Below are 18,464 nucleotides of genomic sequence, written 5' to 3' on the forward strand. Positions count from 1 at the left end.
CGGTCAGGGCGAGGGGCCGGGGGCGCGGCGGCGAGGGGGTCCCCCGCGGGGCTGAGGGAGCCCCGCCGGGCGCTGGGCGGGCGGTGCGGGGAGCCACGGCTCCACGCGGGGCTGAGGGCGCTCCGCCAGCCCCGCTGTCCAGGGGGGCACCTCAGCTGCCCGCCGCGACGCCCGGGGACGAGCCCCTGCCTCAGCCGTAGCGTTCCCGCCCGCCTCTGCCCTCCGGGCCGCGTTCACCCCTCCCCGATTTCACTCCCTCCCCTTAATGTTTTATCGCCCTGCGCTCAAAGAGCGCCCGTAAGCTCTGGCCCGGCCCCCCCGGAGCCGCCCACAGGGAGGCGGGCAGGCCCGGCCGGCGGCGCCCGAGGCCGGGACCCCAGCGCCCGGCATGTGGCGGGGCGGGCTCCCGCTGAGGGCCGCGGGCCCCGGCGCGCCGCCGCCCGCCATCGAGTTTCCAGAGGAGAGCCCGGAGCCGCGCTTTGACGGTAAGTGGGGCCCGGGGGCAGCCCTGTCCTCGGCGGGAGGGGCGGGGGCGCAGGGAAGTCCCGTCCCCCCTTCCCGGGCTGTCGGCGGGGCCCCGGCTCCCCCCGGCCGGCGGGCGGGAAGCAGGAAGGCGGCGGTTCCCTTCATCCCTCCCTCCCTTCCCCGCCGCCCTGAGGAGGCGGCAGCCGCGAGGGATGATGCAAGAGCGGGCAGGCCCCGGGGCCGCAGCGGCAGCTCCCCCTGCCCCGGGCAGCGCCTCGGCCTCTCTGCTCAGCTCCTTTCCCTATGCACTTACAAAAATTAATTTGGTTCCTGATTAGCGTCTTAAGTTTCTCGCTCAGTGGCAGCTCCGCGTGGTGCCTTTTTGTGAGCCAGGGTGGTGTGGGAGCCGTGTGGCTTGGTAACGTGGTTGGTATTTTTGGTCAACGGGCATATACCGAGACCTAAATCCATTCGTTTTTTTTCCAGAATCCGATGTGCCGGCAGAGCTCCGAGTTGCAAACGGGTCGCAAAAGTTTGTGAATTTTACTTCCACCATCCAAAACCAGCTGCTGCTTGTGTCACTGCTGGAGCATCTCTGCCACATGTACACACACAACCCCATTCATTCGAAGTGTTTGTTCCGAAGTTAGTAAGAATAGTTCTTTCCTGTCTCTTAAACTGCCTTTCTGCAATGTATACAAGAGTCTTCCACGCAGATTTACAGTGTAATATCAATACAGAGCTATAGGTCCCATCCCACTGGGACAAGAGTAGTTCTGAGAAGAAAATGAACACCCTGAATTAACTTAACTGGGAATGAGGACCTGCCTTATTTTTCAGAACAGCAGCAAAATTTTGTTGTCGATGCAAAGAGCAGTTGTGTTCCAGCTAAATTTCATGCATCATGAGAAGGGTAGCAGGGTATGTTATCTAACTGTTAAACCTGATCTAAAAACACAGAAGAGGAATTTAATAAAAATATTTATCAAAAAATTGCTGTAGCATAGTCTTGACTAAAACTTTCAAAATTATAGTTTGTGAAAATCAGAGTGAATACCTTGATAAGTCCTATATTTTCCCGTAAAGTCTTTTGATATAATTCAGGGAGGTTGCGTTTTTAGGTGTGAGGTGTTTCTTTTGAAATCCTTTTGGTATGTGACTTACCTTAGGAGTTTTGTTCATTTAGGCACATTCTTAATGCATTTGAGAAACAATCTCCAAGGTTTTTGTCTCTTGCTATGCGTGATTGCAGGGAATAAAACATAGTATGTTGCTTCTACTTAAAATTGAAGGCATTTATAGCATCCAGTAACAACAGCGCAGACAACTGTCATTTTTTTGTTCTTGATGTCTGATGTAGATATTTGGCCCTGGGTCTTACTATTAGCTCTATCAAAACCGAAAATAGAAGTGAAAAAAACCCAACCAAATTTCCCCCTTTTGGGAGAGGAAGAAAAAAAACTCCAACTTGGGCATCTTCCAAAGCGTGTGGCTGCTCAGCTTCCCAGTGTGGTTCTGTGGAAAAAGACGTTCTTCCACCGATACAGTTTAGATCAGTTTCCCAAGGGGAATAAAACTAATGAGTAAAAGAAAACCATACGGCAGTAATCATATCTTTTTGCAGTTTTGGCTGCTACATTCATGTTGGCAGGGGTGGGGTTTTCCCACTTTTCTGATATGAATCACTGTCCATAAGGCTCATATAGCAAAATTCCTGGTTTCTTACATGTTCACTTGGAATAAATTTGTACCTCCTTTAAAAGACAAAAGTAATAGGTTGATTTTTTAAATACTGCTACCAAAGAAACATATTTTTAAAAAAAACCTCTTATAAGGAGGTGTGTTTTAAGATCTTGGAATTCCTAAAACTTTTAAGTACGTTTTTCTAGAATCTTCAGGTTTTGTTAGGTTTTTGGCTGCCACAGCCTTTTTTATTTCAGCTGAGAAAGATGCGGTGCTTGGGGGGGGTGGGGGGTGGGGGTGAAAGGGAGTGACTTCATTCTTTACTATGAGTACATGCACTAATGGGTGAGTTTATATGTGAATTAGAAAAATCTTGACATTACCACTTCTTATTATTAATGCCTGCTCGTAATTATGAACATGCCTTGAATTTCTCTTTTTGCTGATCAAAATTAGTCCAAGGGTAACAAGTAAGTGAATGGGTGGCTGTATAATTCATCCGCTGGGATAAGGAAGAGGAGGAGATGCAGTTGTGACCATGAAGGGCACAGCAAATAACTGTATTATGCAAAGGGATTTCCGCAGAGCAGCTCTAGTTAGGATTTAATTAGGGTTTTTTGCTAAGTCTATGGGAAATGGCATTAGAGTAAGAGTGACTGTTCAGTTTTTTAGATGCACTATCTTTCCAATAAAGTTTCTCATTTAAAAAACAGCTGTTTACATGGTCTTATTGGCAGGGTTTATTTAACGTGACCTGTCTCTGTTCCTTTGTACAGTACTTCGTCAGGCTTTCACAAGAACAGGGTTGCTCTCCCCTTTTGCCTTCTGTGACGAATTTAGTACTGTAAGACTGCAGCATAATAGCGCCATTACTGAACTAATGAAAGCAGCTAGTCGACAAATACTTAATGGGGTAAGCTTTGTTAAATTTCTTTGGCAGCCTCTGCATTAAGGAGTTGAACACGTCATTGCATCCAAAAAAGCTTTTGTTTGGGGGTTCTTTTAATATTGGATTGGGTCTTTTTAATAATTATATGAAATGGTACTCCCATTCTGCCTTAGCTGTTTGGGATGGCATGTTCTGGTTCTGTAGGTGCAAACCGAAGCTTCTGAAGCCAGCAATATTTTGTTCCTTATTAATATAGTAAAAGAAAGATTTAAGAAAATCTTCGTAAACACAGGCAAGGTGTTTTAAGTATTGCTGCGGCTTTTTTCGACAATGGACAGGCATTCATTTTCAGCTTTTAACTGTTTCAGCTGATTATGTTAACACGCTCATGTTTATATTAGTGGAGGGCATAATTTGTATACTGTGTAATGTGCTTCAGGCTTCAGAGCAGTTTGCTTATCTTGCTGCTTGAAGTAAGCTAGTTAATTTTGTCTTTAAGCGCATTTTAGAGGTCTCATTTTATCCTGTTTGCCAGCAGAACTCTAAAAGGGCAGTAATCTTTCTGGCAGAGGGATGTTAGCAGATTACCGGTGAGCTAGTAATACTTCAGTGTGGTGAAGCTCTTTGCAGAACGTGAATGACTATCAGTAACCTCATTTTCTTCTAAGAATGTAGTTGTAGTTTGTGTTTTGATTAAGCTGTCTGTGCTGATGGTGTGGTAGACCTGTTATTCTGTTTGGCATGTTTTGGCCTGTTTTTATGTTGGATTTTGTTGTTTTGTAGGAACTTGATAATGGAGATTCTCATGCAATTGGGTATGTATTCAAAGCATTTAGAAATACTAAACTTGACTCCCTCCCTAAAAGTTCTGTGTTCCACTCTGAATTTAATTAATACTGCATTTCTTATTTTGGGTCTCAAATGTAGAAAAAAAGTAGAAATTTCTCCAAACTGTCAAAACGATCTAGTGAAAATTCCTTCTTCAGTACAACTGTTATGGTTAGTGCCACCATTGAGGAAAAAAAGATTTATCAGACGTAAACTTAGAGAAATCATCTTAGTAGTTCTGTTAACACACAAAGTGTGGATTTTAAGCATGTGTGCATGCTATTGCAGTCTGCTGGTTTTCAGTATTCACTGAAACAGTGAATGGTACCGCATGGTAATGTCAAAGTATTTTCTTCAGATTTTCATAACATACATACTATTTCTAGATTGTGTACACCTGTAGCCTATATAATACCTTACTTATAAGTTGTAATTTAGTTTAATGCAGCCTAACCTTTTTTTTTATCAGAGAAAAAGAAGTTCTCTTTGAAACACAGACTTCACGATACTTGCATGAATTTGATGAGGTTGCAAGGCTAGGAAAAGGAGGATATGGTAAAGTATACAAGGTATTCTTCACCTTCTGTTTATAACTAATTGTTTTATATCTAGTTTGTCTTTGAAATTTAGAGTTACTGTTTTGGCTGCTTTGTTTATTTTTCTAACAGAAAACCAAAAATCCTCATTTCCCAATAGAACAGGTGCAAACCAGCACATGTGAAGGCGAGATATATCAGATGTTTTACTTTGCGTCTTTTGACCCTTTTAAAGCAAAGGAAAACTCCTTATTTCTCATGTGAAACACCGTGATACATTGACTTAAAACAGCCACAGGAACTGATTAGTCTGCACGCCCCAATGTTCCACTTGTGATTGCTTGAAAAAAAGCAGCCTTAATAGGAATGGAAACTGTCCAACCTAGTGTTGATTTGTATTAAACATTTGTAGCGTATGGCCAGCCTAAGCTTCCCCATGTGGTATGTGCTGCGTGCAGATGACAGTTGTGGTCTCACAAATTTATTGAGAACCTGGTCCTCTATGAGGACCTAGCAGCATTTTTTTTATTGATGAAAAGATGGCTGTAAAGGTAAGTATTTCACAGAGACTGGATTAGATGTTTGTAGTCCTGAAAGAAGGCAGTTGCGGCCTAATCCCGGTTTCATTCTGTGATACTGGGAGAGTTATGTGAATGGAGTGCCGAAATTCATTTTTAGAAAATAGTTAGTTCTAAAGGATTTAATAATTCACTAATCTGAACACATTAACATCTAATTTCATCCTATTGTAATTATTTTCAGGTCAGAAACAAGTTAGATGGTCAGTTCTACGCTATTAAAAAAATTGGCATTAAGAAGGCTACAAGAAGAGATTGCATGAAGGTATTTTTTCCTGTGTTTCATCTGTTTTAACTCCCTGTCTCTGCTAGCTGATTCTGATTTGATTTAGTAATGCAGTTAATGTTTCCCAAAACATCAAAAATGTTAATAATGCTTTTTATGCATTCCAAGTTTCTAAAGATTTGACCCTATCAATACCTAGTAGAAAAAAGTGAATGAGAAATATTTAAGCCCATTGAAAGAAACATATTTTTAACTTGAATTTGATCTTCTCTGCAACTATGAAAATATTAATTTGTTTTAAAGCTTCCAATTTTTCTCTATTACTGTAATAATTTTATCTGTTCTTTCTCTGTCAGAAACTGTTATTTTCAATATCTTTTGGGTTTTCTAAGCACTCAGTATAAAGGACAGTCATCCTGTTTCTTTTTGGTCTTTCTAGGTGCTACGAGAAGTTAAAGTGCTGGCTGGGCTGCAGCATCCTAATATTGTAGGCTACCACACTGCTTGGATGGAGCAAGTTCAAAGCATACGCCCAAAAGGAAAGTACAGCATATTTGGAATTCCTGCATGCATCCTGCTTATAACCTCTGTACTGTTATTTGCAGAAGAGTATTACTTCTCTGATAAAGTAACTATTTTCCCCTCCCTAAAACAACCAAAAAAAAGCAAGCTACAGGTGACCACCAGGTCTTCGTGTCCCTCTGTGCTCTTCAGTCTCTTGCCTAGTAACTTACCTGTTAACTTAATGATGAATTTGGAACTATGGAAGTATTAGCTTCACTTCTGGTAATATATAAGGTTTTAAAGTTGTGTGAAGTTCAGTGGAATGCAATGAAGATCTTTTAATGCAAAAAGGAGTGAGTTGAAAAGGAGAAGAAGAATGATTACTGGGGAATGAGCCACTTTAGATATTAGGGGAAAAGTGATAAATAGGAGAAAAAAGCGCACAAATTTGCTACTGTGTTTTGAAATCCCAGAGTTGTAGCAAAACTAGAAATGTCACCCACTATGCTTCTCTTCCTATTTGGAAAAGAGTTTAGAAGAACTGAAAGAACCTGGAAATAAAGACTTTAATGGGGAAACCCCCCCACAAACCTTATTATTTTATTTGGCATAGGAGAGTGTTTAAAATTGATGAATTGCCTGTTACAGTTCTCCAGTGACAAAGCAATCTGGTTTTTTGTGTATCAGCTACTGTCTGTCACTGTTGAGAATTTATCTACTTCTATGTTCATTTTACACCTTCCCATGCCCCCTGTTTTTTTCTCTTTAGTTTCTCTGTTCTCAGCTCTTCCCACAGTTTGTCCTTTGGTCCCTTTGTAACCCTAATTTATTGGTCCCTTTCCTTTCTTGTCCTTTTCCGGAATGACTTTAGCAATTAAATCTTTTGATCCTCTCTTAGTGGGAGGTTTGCTTATGCTCTATATGACTTTATTGCTTTCCAAGTCAGTGACTTGATGCCCAGTCAGCTATAAGCACAAAAGAAGATGCATAGGAAGTTGACAGTCTAGCAAAACAAACAAGACTTTTTAACCAATGATACTGAGAATCTTGAAGGATGCAACTTTTTAGTGCTAGGAGTACCTCACATGTATTTAATGGTGATAATGTAACTAGATCTTTAGGTAGGTCCTGTGGTACTTAACAGTTTTCTTTGGCTTACAAGATTGGTGTTTTGTATTTGCTTCTGTGTGCAAAAACAAAACTGCTTTTTTCACATAAATACACAATTTTAATGAAAATTATTTCCAAATTATAAAGTACCTTCAAAACAGCAGCAGGGTGACACAAAGGATTGTGCCTTGTGGAATAGTTTCTTTAACTGTGCATTATCATATACGTTATAAGCCCTAATTCTGAACAGGCTAACTTCTTAAAGGTGAAATCTAGAGGAACATCTAAGACAGCCCTGTACAACCCTTTCCATGATCTCGTACAACATGTGATTTCTTTTCATTTAGAGAAAAATGAGAAGCATGATAGGGTTGCTTCTTAGTAGGCTAACAAGCACCTTTTGCAGCAGCAGAAATAGAGAAAAAGATATTTACAGGTAATGAAGTTAAATTCAGTAAGATGCTGTAGCTTAAATGTTAATTTAAGGTAAATACTTGCATGCTTTGATTTGTAAAATACCATATTTATCTTCTCTTCCAATAGATAAAACAATAATGGAGTTGCAGCCATTATCTTTGGAGCAAGAGAGTAGCAAGTAAGTATTATAAATCTCAATGATAACATTTATTTGGCTTTAACAAAAGGGTTTTTTTTAAAGTTGAATGAGTACAGAATTTGGCATATATTGAACAAGTGCTTTGTGCTTTTTGCTTCCAAATTATAACCCCAAAAAGTTAATTATCCGTGTCACTGATTCCCTTCTTGTTGCGTAAGCTGGAAAATACTACTGGATACATCTACCTTCTTTGGATCTCTCAGTTTCTGAGTGCCTGAATGTAGTACTGGGCTTCAGGTTTACTTCAAATGTTCTGTGCCAGTCAGCAACACTGATTAGCACTGTGGGGTCTTACTAGGGTGATGGGGCCTTCTGTTTCTCAGAAGTGTTGATTAGCCCTTTCAATAAAGAGATGGAGTGTCCTGTGAGAAGGACAGCGTAACTTCCTAAGTTTAAAGGACTGGAGATACATCATAGTTCTGTCCAGTAACGCTGTGTCCTAGGACCGTCTGTATCTATGGGCTGTCTGGGTCAGCTGTCAGAAATCCCTCCTGGGGGAAGGTATTAAAAAGGCTGGAGCCTGCACTGCCTGTTATGTAAATTTTTACGTGGGGAAGCAGCTGAACTCTTACTCTGCAATGCAGATTGCAATTGCAAAAAAAAAAAAGGAAAAAGTCTTCAGAACAGTGTGTCACAAATAGACGGTATAAAACTGTACATATTTTGATTTCTCTCCCTTACTTGATTATTTTCAGTGATCACTGTCACATCCGGAGTGTGGGAAGTGATAGTTCAATTATCTTTGCTGACCTTACTTCACAAGAAAAGAAGTCCTGTGACATTACTGGTCTCAGAAGTCTGGGTAATGAATCAGTGCAGAATATGGATGTAAGGAATGATACTACAAACAGCAATAGTAAACAGTGTATGAAACCAAATAAATGTGAATTATCCATAGGATTACAAGACGACTCTGTAAATAGTGTTAGCAGTAGGTCAAGCGATGTAAAAAATCATTCATCACGGGGATCTCATTCTAGTCTGGATCAAGATGCTAGCACTGGCAGTAAGTCCTACACTGAAGAATGCTCCAGTAATGATGTAGCACTCTGTGGAGACTTTGAGGTAAATACAGTTGTCTTTAAGTATACTTAACTGCTGTCTAATTTAATGATGTTTGTAAAGTAGCATTTGGTAGACAGAGGAATGATTTATAATGATAAATTAAAAAATATGAAATGACTGCTATTACAGCCAAAAATACAGACAATTTTTTCTTCAGTGGGTAACACCATTACAAGGAAGCTGACCAGAGGAGCTGGCAAAACTCAGCATACAAGAAAGTGTCCATGTGTTAGTCATCTTGGGTCCTTTCAAAGTACCTACATGAATAAAAACTGCTACTCTTGCATTAAAAAAAAAAAATAAATCAAACTGGAAAATCTTCAGCATTCAGTAATGGTGGCTAATTCAGATATTATTGATGAAAGTGTCTAGGTATGTAATGTGGTGCCTATACAGTGTAGGATTACATGTGAAAAAGAGAGAATCAGATTTGGGCAGGGAATCACCACTCTACCTATGCTTCTAAAACTTTGCTTGTATTCGTACCACTGAAATGTTTTGTATAACACAGCCAGCTCTGGAATGCTTCAAGCTTTTGCTATCATTTGGAGTTCCTTCTTGCAAGAAATCCAAGATTTTAAAGGTGTTAGCTTGAGTTGTCCAGGTTATCAAATGGACTAGTACATTATCAGAAACCGAGGATGAAATTACATGTTACTGTTAATAAATCATAAAATTCCATATCAAGAGGTGGATTTTTTTTGCTATTTTATATTAGTTTACACTATTTTCTTAAGCCAGAATGAACTTCTGTTCAGTATGTCTAGAAGCTTTTAAATGTTAATTTGAATATTAAGTTAAGTAGCTGGCTGTTCTGTTAGCTTTTATCATATAGCGATGGTTAAAATTTGAAGAACAAGCAAAAAAAACCCCAACAAAACTAGATAGCATTGTGGTATCTGCTTTTTGAATGCAGTAGGTTAATAATAGTGTATTCAATGTCATTTTGGTATCTAACTCTTTCTAATTTAATAAAAAAATTTTTGGTTTACTCACTATAAATAAAATAACTAGAGGAAATACTGTTTATAATATAGTGGCGCAATCATGGACCATTATTTTTCTGTTAGGTGGAGTATCGTTTGATGCTTCATATACAAATGCAACTGTGTGAAATATCCTTGTGGGATTGGATTGTTGACCGTAATAAAAGATGCGATGAGAGAACAGAGGAGAATTCCAGTAAGATTCATCATTATCTTAAAAATTTACTTATTCATTATTAAGCAAATACTTATGTTTTCCTAATTGGAAGTCCACTTGCCTGATTTTATGTTTTACTTGAGCAGCTTATAATATGGATCATCTTCATTAGATTTTTTTATTCACTTAATCAGATGGCAGCTAGTATTGAATATTTGTGTGATGAATGTTGGGAAAAGGTATTTTAAGTTCGTGAGTTTCAGACAGCTCTTCAAAAAAGAGGGAATGTACGCCCGAGGCATAGTTGTTACTTGAAGAGATCTGAGCCTGGGCAGTACTACTTATTTGGAGCAGAGTTTTTTTTATTGAGAGAATCTGCTTTTTCTCAGTAAGCTGTTTAAATAATTGAACTTTTGCTTTGGTAATAGTCTTGCTGCTACAAAATAGAGCTCTTCACAGGCTAATTTATCAGTTGTGCAAAATATAAATACATCTTTTGCTTCAGACAGGTTACAACATACTTGAAAGCTTTTAAGTTTGTTTATAAGAATCAAAACTTCTATGCAGCCTAATTTGTCATTGTTCTAAAGAATCTTAACATTTATTTTACTTCAGTGGCCAGAGTTCTCATGCCTTGATACCAAACTGTCTTCAATAATTGTTGACATTGGGAAGAACAAGTCTAATGCTCTTAAAGCATTACAGACACGGTCCTTTCTCTGGGGTATAAAAAAAGCATATGCTTAACAGATTGTAAGACATAAACTGTATGATTAATGTTTAATCTTAGTTTTAATCACTATGAAGATAAATCTGTTGTTCTCTTTAGTCATGGAGTCAGGTTTACCAGCTAACTATCAGCTGACTTCCACTAATCTCTCCTGTAAGCATTGGCTTTTACCTTTCATAAGCTAATTTCATAATGACATTCCTCATCAGGAAGTGAGAGAATCACTAGAGCATTTGACCTTGCAAAACACCGTTCACAGACATTTTCACAGGCGACAGGAGAGGAAAGGTGAATTCAATCATAGGTTAGACATTAAGAAACATAAATCCAAGTCAGAGTAAATGGTGTTTGAAGTGGCAACAGACATGTTAGACCTGGGTCATTAGAGGAGAAAGACGATGCAGTTCAATAAAATAATAATGTGGGAAATGGTAAAAACAGAGAGATGGTAAATTTACTTAGGACAGCTACAGCCAGAGGAGAATGGGGTAATTTCAGAGGGTAGCACAACAGCAGAAGGATTAGGATCCAAAAAGGAAGGGTGCAAATCAATACAGAAAACATGTAATTACATAAGTTAGTAAGCTTTTATCTGGAACTGTATTTTTCATTTGAATCCAGCACTTATATGGAAGTAAGGAGTTTGCTAAATTCATAATCAAACAGCTATCTGATAGGGATTGGAGGAATCTTTTCAGGCAGACATATGTTCATGTCTCCTGAACTTTCCTTTTGGGGATTTTGAGATTAGTAACTTTGCTATTTCAAAAATACTATCTTAGGAGAAGCATGGGAAATTCCATTTTTAAACTGTGCTCATTCTGTTAAAAATTTCTTCCACATCATAAACAAACAGAATTCAACAAGATATATCACCATAAACTTAAATAACTCAGTAAAATTAGCTGAAATAATTTAGATTTAAAATTTTATTAAGGTCCATATCATCTTGTGGATGTCAGCTGGACAATGAAAATTTTTCAAGAGTTATTAGAAGGAGTATGCTATATTCACAGCGTGGGAGTGATGCATCGAGACATTAAAGTAAGTTCATGGAATTATTACTTGAGGTTGGAGAAAACAAAGATAATTTCCATTATGAGAGAATGGAAGCAACTTCGTAGTTAAATTTGAGATGACCTAGGCTCTTAAGAATTTAGCTATGTTATATACAAAAAAATACGTTGTCTCCTCTATACCAGTATCATGCTTTCTTTACTATAAGCATAGTACTCAATTACATTGACTTACAAGTGAATTACGATTAAGCTCTGGAAATGTTTTCTCCTTTGTGAAGCCATTTTCTTGTCCTAAATGGGGATGGTAAGATTGGTTTTGTTTTGTCTTGGTCTTTCCTTAACAAGGGTAGGACCTAAATTACCTAATTACCTTAAAAAAATTTCTTTTAGATAATTATATCAACAAGCAAAGCTCCTTCACTGCATCTCAGTTTGCTAACTGCATACCAGTTAGCTTTTCAAAATACGTTCAAGTTATAGTTACTTGATATAAAAAAAAATATAAATCCTTCAGTTGCACATAATTGCTGTATTTCAAAATGGTTGCTATCTCCTCAAAGGGACTTAAATTAATTATAGGTGATGTTACTGAGTGAATTGAAATTTTTTGTTTAATTTCTGTTAAAAGTAATGAAGAGAAGACTTACAAAAATAACACTTTGAATTATTAGAATAGGATGCCCTTTATATGTTCCTGTGGTTTTTTTTTCTATTCTAATCATAAGAATAGTTTTGACTTAGTGGCTGGCTTGGATGTGAGTCATAGGTAGGTATCTCTTTGCTTCCTGCCTGCGCCCCACCCTTAAACTGATAAGACTTGAATAGCATGGAATTGGATGTGTATTTTCCTACTCTACTTTCTACAGAGATTCTCTACATCTAATATGGTAGCTATATGAGGAAATCAGTGTAAAAATCATCTTAATTATTGAAACTCCACATGTGGAAACTTGGAACTAGTTGAAAGCACACAAATCTTTGTTCTGGATTAATTTAAAAAAAATGCCAACTGTTTCAGGGTCAGCAGTTTTTCAGTTTGCTGTAAATACTAGACAAATTTCGTAGGAGAATTTGAAGTGCTGTGTAGCCTCTTGTTTTTCCTGTAGCATAAAACATTGTTTTAAGTTAATCTCTTTTTGTAGATAAAGTCACTTTTTAAGATAAAATTACTTAGACTAAAAGTTCTGGACTGGTAGGGTGTAACATAGTAACAGGTCCTAAAACTTTAGTTGTCAGAACAAACTTTATGAGTTGCCATGATGTAACAGAAGCTTGATCATTAAATATTTGTTAACCACAGCTTTTTTGTGCCTGTCAGGAATGCATAGGATGGTGTTAATGCCTTCAGTTCCTCTATTTCCTAGTTTTAGAGCATGAGAAATGAGCCATAGTTCAGCTTCAGGCTGGTGAAGCTCACAGAAGTGTAAGCAAGCAGAAGTTCCATCTCATCTGTACATACAGAGTCTGGCAGTGCTTGGCCCTCTAGATTGTAAAATCATAGCATGGGTTGGGTTGGAAGGAGCCTTTAAAGACAGTCATTACAACCCTCCTTGCCACAGGCAGGGACACCTCCCACCAGCCCAGGGTGCTCCCAGCCCCATCCAGCCTGGCCTTGAGCACTGCCAGGGACGGGGCACCCACAGCTGCTCTGGGCAGCCTGTGCCAGCACCTCACCACCCTCACAGTAAAAAATGTCATCGTTCTATCCAGTCTAAATGTACCTTCTTTTGATTTAAAACTCTTGCCACTTGTTCTGTCACTACTGGCCCTAGTAAAAAGTGTCTGTCTTAGGTTTTTTGGTTTTTGTTGTTTCTTTTTTTTTATAAGCCCCTACTATATATTGAAAGACAGTATAGTTTCCCTGGAGCCTTCTTTTTTCCAGGCTGAACAACCCCAACTCTTTCAGCCTTGCTTCACAGGAGAGGTGTTCTAGCCCTCAGACTATTTTTGTGACCCTCCTCTGGACCTGCTCTAACAGGTCCATGTGTGTCTTGTGCTGAGGACCCCAAGGCTGGATGCAGAACTCCAGGTGGGGTCTCCACAAGAGCAGGGTAGAGGGGGAGCATCACCTCTCTCAACCTGCTGGCCACGCTGCTTTTGATGCAGCCCAAAACATGATTTGCTTTCTGGGCTGCAAGCACACGTTGCCAGCTCATACCCGATTTTTCATCCATCAGGACCCCCAAGTCCTCCTCCGCAGGGCTGTTTGCAGCTTAGGAAGTACGTTCAACAATGATTAGTGTTGTGTGTCCAAGTCAAGAGATAGTACTTCTGGTTATGGTTTCTTTTTGTATTGAGTAAAACAAAATTCACATTCAAAATTATCAATAGATGTGATTCCTGCCATATGTTGTATTAGGTCAGGTGTACAGTCATTTGGGGAAACGAATTTATATGATTGCTTGAACTATATGTAGCACCTAACTTAAAATAGCTATTTATGGATATTTCTAGAATTTTTCTTTTTAAAACTCGTGTGAGTGTTAATTAGCCATGCTACAGCAGTGTCTCTAGAGAGTTCAACTGTGCTGTGAGTGTGAATGAATAGCCCTAGTTTTGAGTTACCACCAATGATTTAATTTGATATTGCCTATTTCATTTATTGGAAGAAATGCTGAATAGTGTTTCACACTCACTTCTCCCATTCTCTGTGTGATTTAATTTCTGTTTTAAACTTGACAGTTTGTCTTGTGTTTTGTATTTAGTGATTCCTTGAACAGAAGCCATTCCAAGTTTTCGCACTCGTTTCACCTGTTTATACAAAATTTTTCAGTTCTCTTATGTGCTTTTTGAGATGGGAGACTCAGAACTGCAGGTGGTAGTGAAGATGGCAGTGTATGAATTCACCTGGTGTCACAATGTTTTCTTCTTTACCTTCCTCTCCCCACCAATAATGTACAGTTTGGTTTATGGACTGCTATTGAGCATTTTCAGAGCAGCCTGTTGCCATGCTTAAAGCTGTAGTAGTCAATTTACAGACAGTTGTTACATATTTAAAATTGGGATTGTTTTCTTCATTTACATTTTCATGTTTACTTTTACAGAATTCCTTTTGTCATTATACTTCCTGCAATATCCTGCCAGAGTTCTTCGCGTTCAGACCTCATTCTGATTCCTCTGAACAACACCATACTGCCAGAAAACTCTCTCATCTCTCTGTTCACCCTCCGTTTTCTAACCATTTACAAACACGTTGTTCAGCATAGTTCCCTTCATGGGGAAATGCTGACCATTTATCCCTATCTTTTCTGTCTTGTTAAATTAGTTACCTATGTGGGGACCTTCCCTCTTTCCCTCTTTTTTTTTAAAAAAAGCGTAACATTTCTTAATCTAAAAGCATTTGTAATCACAAATTATAATCTTGATCAAATAGTTACCTGGAGGGCGAGCAGGGCTGTGAGTTGTAGGGTGTGATCCGCTAGTAAAGCTTCAACAGTGCTACTGTCGTCTTCCATTATTGCTTCATACAGCTGTTTGTGGCCTGGATTTTATTTCCTTTACCCACAGGAAAACATAGTGGCAGGCCTGCTGGCTCCTTTGGTTATATTCCTTCTAGACCAGGGAATTTTAATTTTTGTAATGAAAATCCATAATCAGAAATGGAATTTCTGGCATTTGAATTTCAGGATTTGGAATCTGGCATTTGAACAGTGCCATTCTTTGGGACGTTACAAGACGTTTGGTTCCACAATAGCTTTGAAGTAACGGCATTATTCAGTGTAGCATTAAGAGTACTATAAAACCAGAAAAAGCTTAAGAATGTGAAAAAAGGCTCAAGTTGCCTTTGCTTTCTTGCTAGTAGTTGTTTAGTAGAAAATAAAACCCTGTACTAAGCAATAGTGCTTTCACTTCTTATCCAAATGTACCTAAGCTCAGAAACCTGGTGATACAGGCTAAGTAAAACCAGTAATTTCATATTCTGTTTTCTTTTATCTGGCAAGTTGTCCTGGTTTCAGCTGGGATAGAGGTGATTTTCTTCTTAGTAGTTGGTGCACTGATGTGCTTTGGATTTGCTGTGAGATCAATGTTATAACACCGATGGGTTTAGTTGTTGCTAGCTAACGTTTATACTAAGTCAAGGAATATTCAGTTTCTCAGGCCCCGCAGCAAGAGGCCTGGAGGGGCACAGGAAACTGGGAGGGGACACAGCCAGGACAGCTGACCCAAACTAGCCAAAGGGGTGTTCCATACCACAGAACTCATACCATACTCATACATACTCATACCATGCTCCGTATATAAAGCAGGGGGAGTTGGCCGAGGCCTGCCGATGGCTGCTCGAGGGCTGGCTGGGCATCGGTCAGCAGGTGGTGAAGCAGTTGTGCTGTGCATCACTTGTTTTCTTTTCTCCATTCCCTTTGGATTTTGTTCCTCTCCCCTTCTTCCTCCTTTTCATTATAATGGTTGTTAATGTTTTTATTTTATTTCAAATATTAAATTGTTCTTATCTCAACCCTCAAGTTTTACATTCCTTCCTGATTCTCCTCCCCATCCCTCTGCGGGGTTGGGGGGTGAGTGAGTGGCTGTCTGGTTACCGGCTGGGATTAAACCACAACCCAAGTGTGTCTTTTTATTTATTTTTTTTTTTTAGAGACACAGTGCTAGCATTTCTCCTCCTTAGTGGTCCTAAACCCAAAATATATGGATACAACTATTTCAGTTTTTCCAGTCAGTGCTCTCTAGTCAAGTCTCTCGTAATTTGGGGTTTTTTCATAGCAGCTTCCCAGAACCAAGTATCATGTTGCAGCTGTGCTTATCATTTAGAAAAGTGTATTTTGTTTTACATGATGTCTAGCCCAAAGATGATAATTTATTCCTCCTTCCTGCTACATCAGTTGGTCTAATTTCCTGTCTGCTCTTGCCTATTCCTGTTAACATTACTGTTCTGGAAATTTCCCACTTTTGGTTGGGGGAAAAAGAAAAGAAAAAAAAAGTATCTTTCCACTCAAACCGTTTTCTTTCCTGTTTTGCTTTTCTTCATTTTTTTAAAGATCTTTACTATGTGGTCTTTCTGCCCAAATGCGATAGCTAACACATGATTTAGTATCAGCTATGACTTTTTTTTCTCTTACTAATGAAAGTTTTAAGTAATTATTATACCTGTGAAGCACTGGATTTTATAGATTTTGAAACAGCTGAAATTTCAGTTTTGTATTTACGTTTTATATGGTCTTGTTTTGTAGCCCAGAAATATCTTTCTACATGGATCAGATCATCATGTAAAAATAGGAGACTTTGGATTAGCCTGCAAAGACCTTCTTTGGGATGATGCAGACCAGTGGTTTAAGACAGAAAGGATAAAAGGTAAGAGAAAAAAAAGCCTAATAGGTTTCAGTGTCTTTAAGTTTCTATGCTATAAAAACCTTAAATTCTTAAGTGAAATGGTAACAATGTAACATAAGGTGAGTACCTCGAAATTGCCTTTTTAAAGGACTGACACATACTTCAGGAGTGGGAACTTGCCTCTACGCCTCACCAGAACAATTGCAGGGCTCTCACTATGATGTCAAGGTAGGGAGTTGTGGTTTTTTTTTTTTCTATTAACACATGATGATAGATAATAGGAATAAAACAAGCCTTTCAGTAGGTAAATACATAATGTTTGGTAAATACACAAACATTCCTCCTGCTGTTACTCTTTATGGATTTCAACTTTGTCTTCTAGTTTGCTACTAATGTGAAAATTACTTGTTTCTAAGATCATCTTGAGGAATGTATATAGATTTAAATTTGTGTTTCTTTAGTGGTGTCATATACTTCTCATATCATCATGCACCTTCAGTGTTGTGAAACTCTTTCATACCATGATTTTTGCAAGGAAAAGGAATCTATTAAGTAATTAAAAATAGCAGTTATCCCAGAACTTTTTCTTCACCCTGTTACCAGTCAGACATGTACAGCATGGGTGTTATCCTGCTAGAACTCTTCCAACCATTTGGAACAGAAATGGAAAGAACAGAAGTTCTTACACAGTTAAGGAATGGCCAAATTCCTCACGCTTTCTACAAAAAATGGCCTATTCAAGCCAAGTACATTAAACTCCTCACCAGTCAGAGATCTACAGAAAGACCGACTGCTGCTCAGCTTCGTGAAAGCGAACTGTTTCACACCACAGAACATGTAAGTTATGCCAGTAACTTCAACCTTTACAGGATAAAGAAATATAAAAGGAAAATTCCATTTGTTTCCCTGCCTGTATTATGGGATTTTTTTATTTTTAACTTTAGAGGATTGTGTGATTGAGACTTTTTTTTGTAATCCCGATTACAGTACTCAACATGCTCTATTAATGTTTCTGGTGTCTTTGCAATGAGATAAATGGTCATTAAGTATAGGTAACTTTAAGAAGACTGGACAGTTGATTTACGTACAGCTGGAGGTATTTTTATAGGTCAGAAAAGCTTCTGAAGCTTTTAGTCAGCTCTGCAGAATCTTTTTATCATTTTCCCTCTCCTCGCCACAATTCTTTGTTGATGGATTAAGTTCTGGCATCAAATACCCAGAATTGCTGTGGCGCTGCAGAATGTGTGTGGATTGCAAACCACTCAAATAGGTTAATAAGGCTTTATCTTTGCTTGTCTATAAATGAAGTAAACTGACTGTCATTATCAGGTTATTTCTAACCTACAACAGAAGGTGAGAGAACAAGAGGAAGAAATAGAGAAACTGAGAGAGACAATACGACTGCTTTCTGAAGAAAGAGATGAACATACGCAACTCGGTTCTCCTGTTTAAGTACAGGAAGAACTAACCTCCATTGCATGATAAGTTATATAAAAATGTTTCTTTTTTTACATAAAAATATTGCAATGCATTTTGATTCTCCTGTCTATTCTTTAAAGGTATTAATCTTTTTGTCTTAGTTTGGATGTTGCCGGTCAACAGAAAGGATTCACATTACGCTTAGCCTCAGCACAATTTAACTTGTATAAATTACCATTTGGGTTACAGGGAAGAATATACAGAAAAACTGAAACTGCAGTTTGTATTTACCTAGGACTATTTTAGATGCTTTATAATCGTAAAGCAAATATGCATGTTGTGCATCAGTTACAGAAGAGGAATGTCACAC

General features: G+C 38.7%; 1 protein-coding gene across 3 annotated transcripts; it reads left to right on the plus strand.

Annotated features, from left to right (window-relative positions):
• The first annotated feature begins 275 nt into the window (after nt 1–275).
• On the plus strand, nt 276–18,206 carry EIF2AK1 (eukaryotic translation initiation factor 2 alpha kinase 1). Of its 3 annotated transcripts, none has more exons than XM_040593540.1 (15): nt 276–485; nt 952–1,110; nt 2,925–3,061; nt 3,821–3,852; nt 4,335–4,434; nt 5,164–5,244; nt 5,645–5,744; nt 7,363–7,414; nt 8,131–8,500; nt 9,571–9,682; nt 11,311–11,417; nt 16,576–16,696; nt 16,824–16,903; nt 17,279–17,512; nt 18,005–18,206. In XM_040593540.1, the coding sequence occupies exons 1-15, from the start codon at nt 389–391 to the stop codon at nt 18,125–18,127; spliced, it is 1,905 nt and encodes a 634-aa protein (XP_040449474.1). In that variant the 5' UTR covers nt 276–388; the 3' UTR covers nt 18,128–18,206. The 3 variants fall into 3 exon arrangements, with proteins under 3 accessions (XP_040449474.1, XP_040449475.1, XP_040449476.1); XM_040593541.1 differs by having other exon boundaries at nt 18,026–18,206; XM_040593542.1 differs by having other exon boundaries at nt 8,416–8,500.
• Nucleotides 18,207–18,464: the final 258 nt, after the last annotated feature.

This window comes from Falco naumanni, chromosome 4, assembly GCF_017639655.2.
Source record: "Falco naumanni isolate bFalNau1 chromosome 4, bFalNau1.pat, whole genome shotgun sequence".
Taxonomy (NCBI): domain Eukaryota; kingdom Metazoa; phylum Chordata; class Aves; order Falconiformes; family Falconidae; genus Falco; species Falco naumanni.

Excerpts from the sequence above, each read along its gene's own strand:
- EIF2AK1 (XM_040593540.1), top strand. The coding sequence starts at position 389 with ATGTGGCGGGGCGGGCTCCCGCTGAGGGCCGCGGGCCCCGGCGCGCCG. Across the intron at positions 1,111-2,924 it reads TTCGAAGTGTTTGTTCCGAA|TACTTCGTCAGGCTTTCACA; the intron begins GTTAGTAAGAAT and ends TCCTTTGTACAG. Across the intron at positions 3,853-4,334 it reads GGAGATTCTCATGCAATTGG|AGAAAAAGAAGTTCTCTTTG; the intron begins GTATGTATTCAA and ends TTTTTTTATCAG.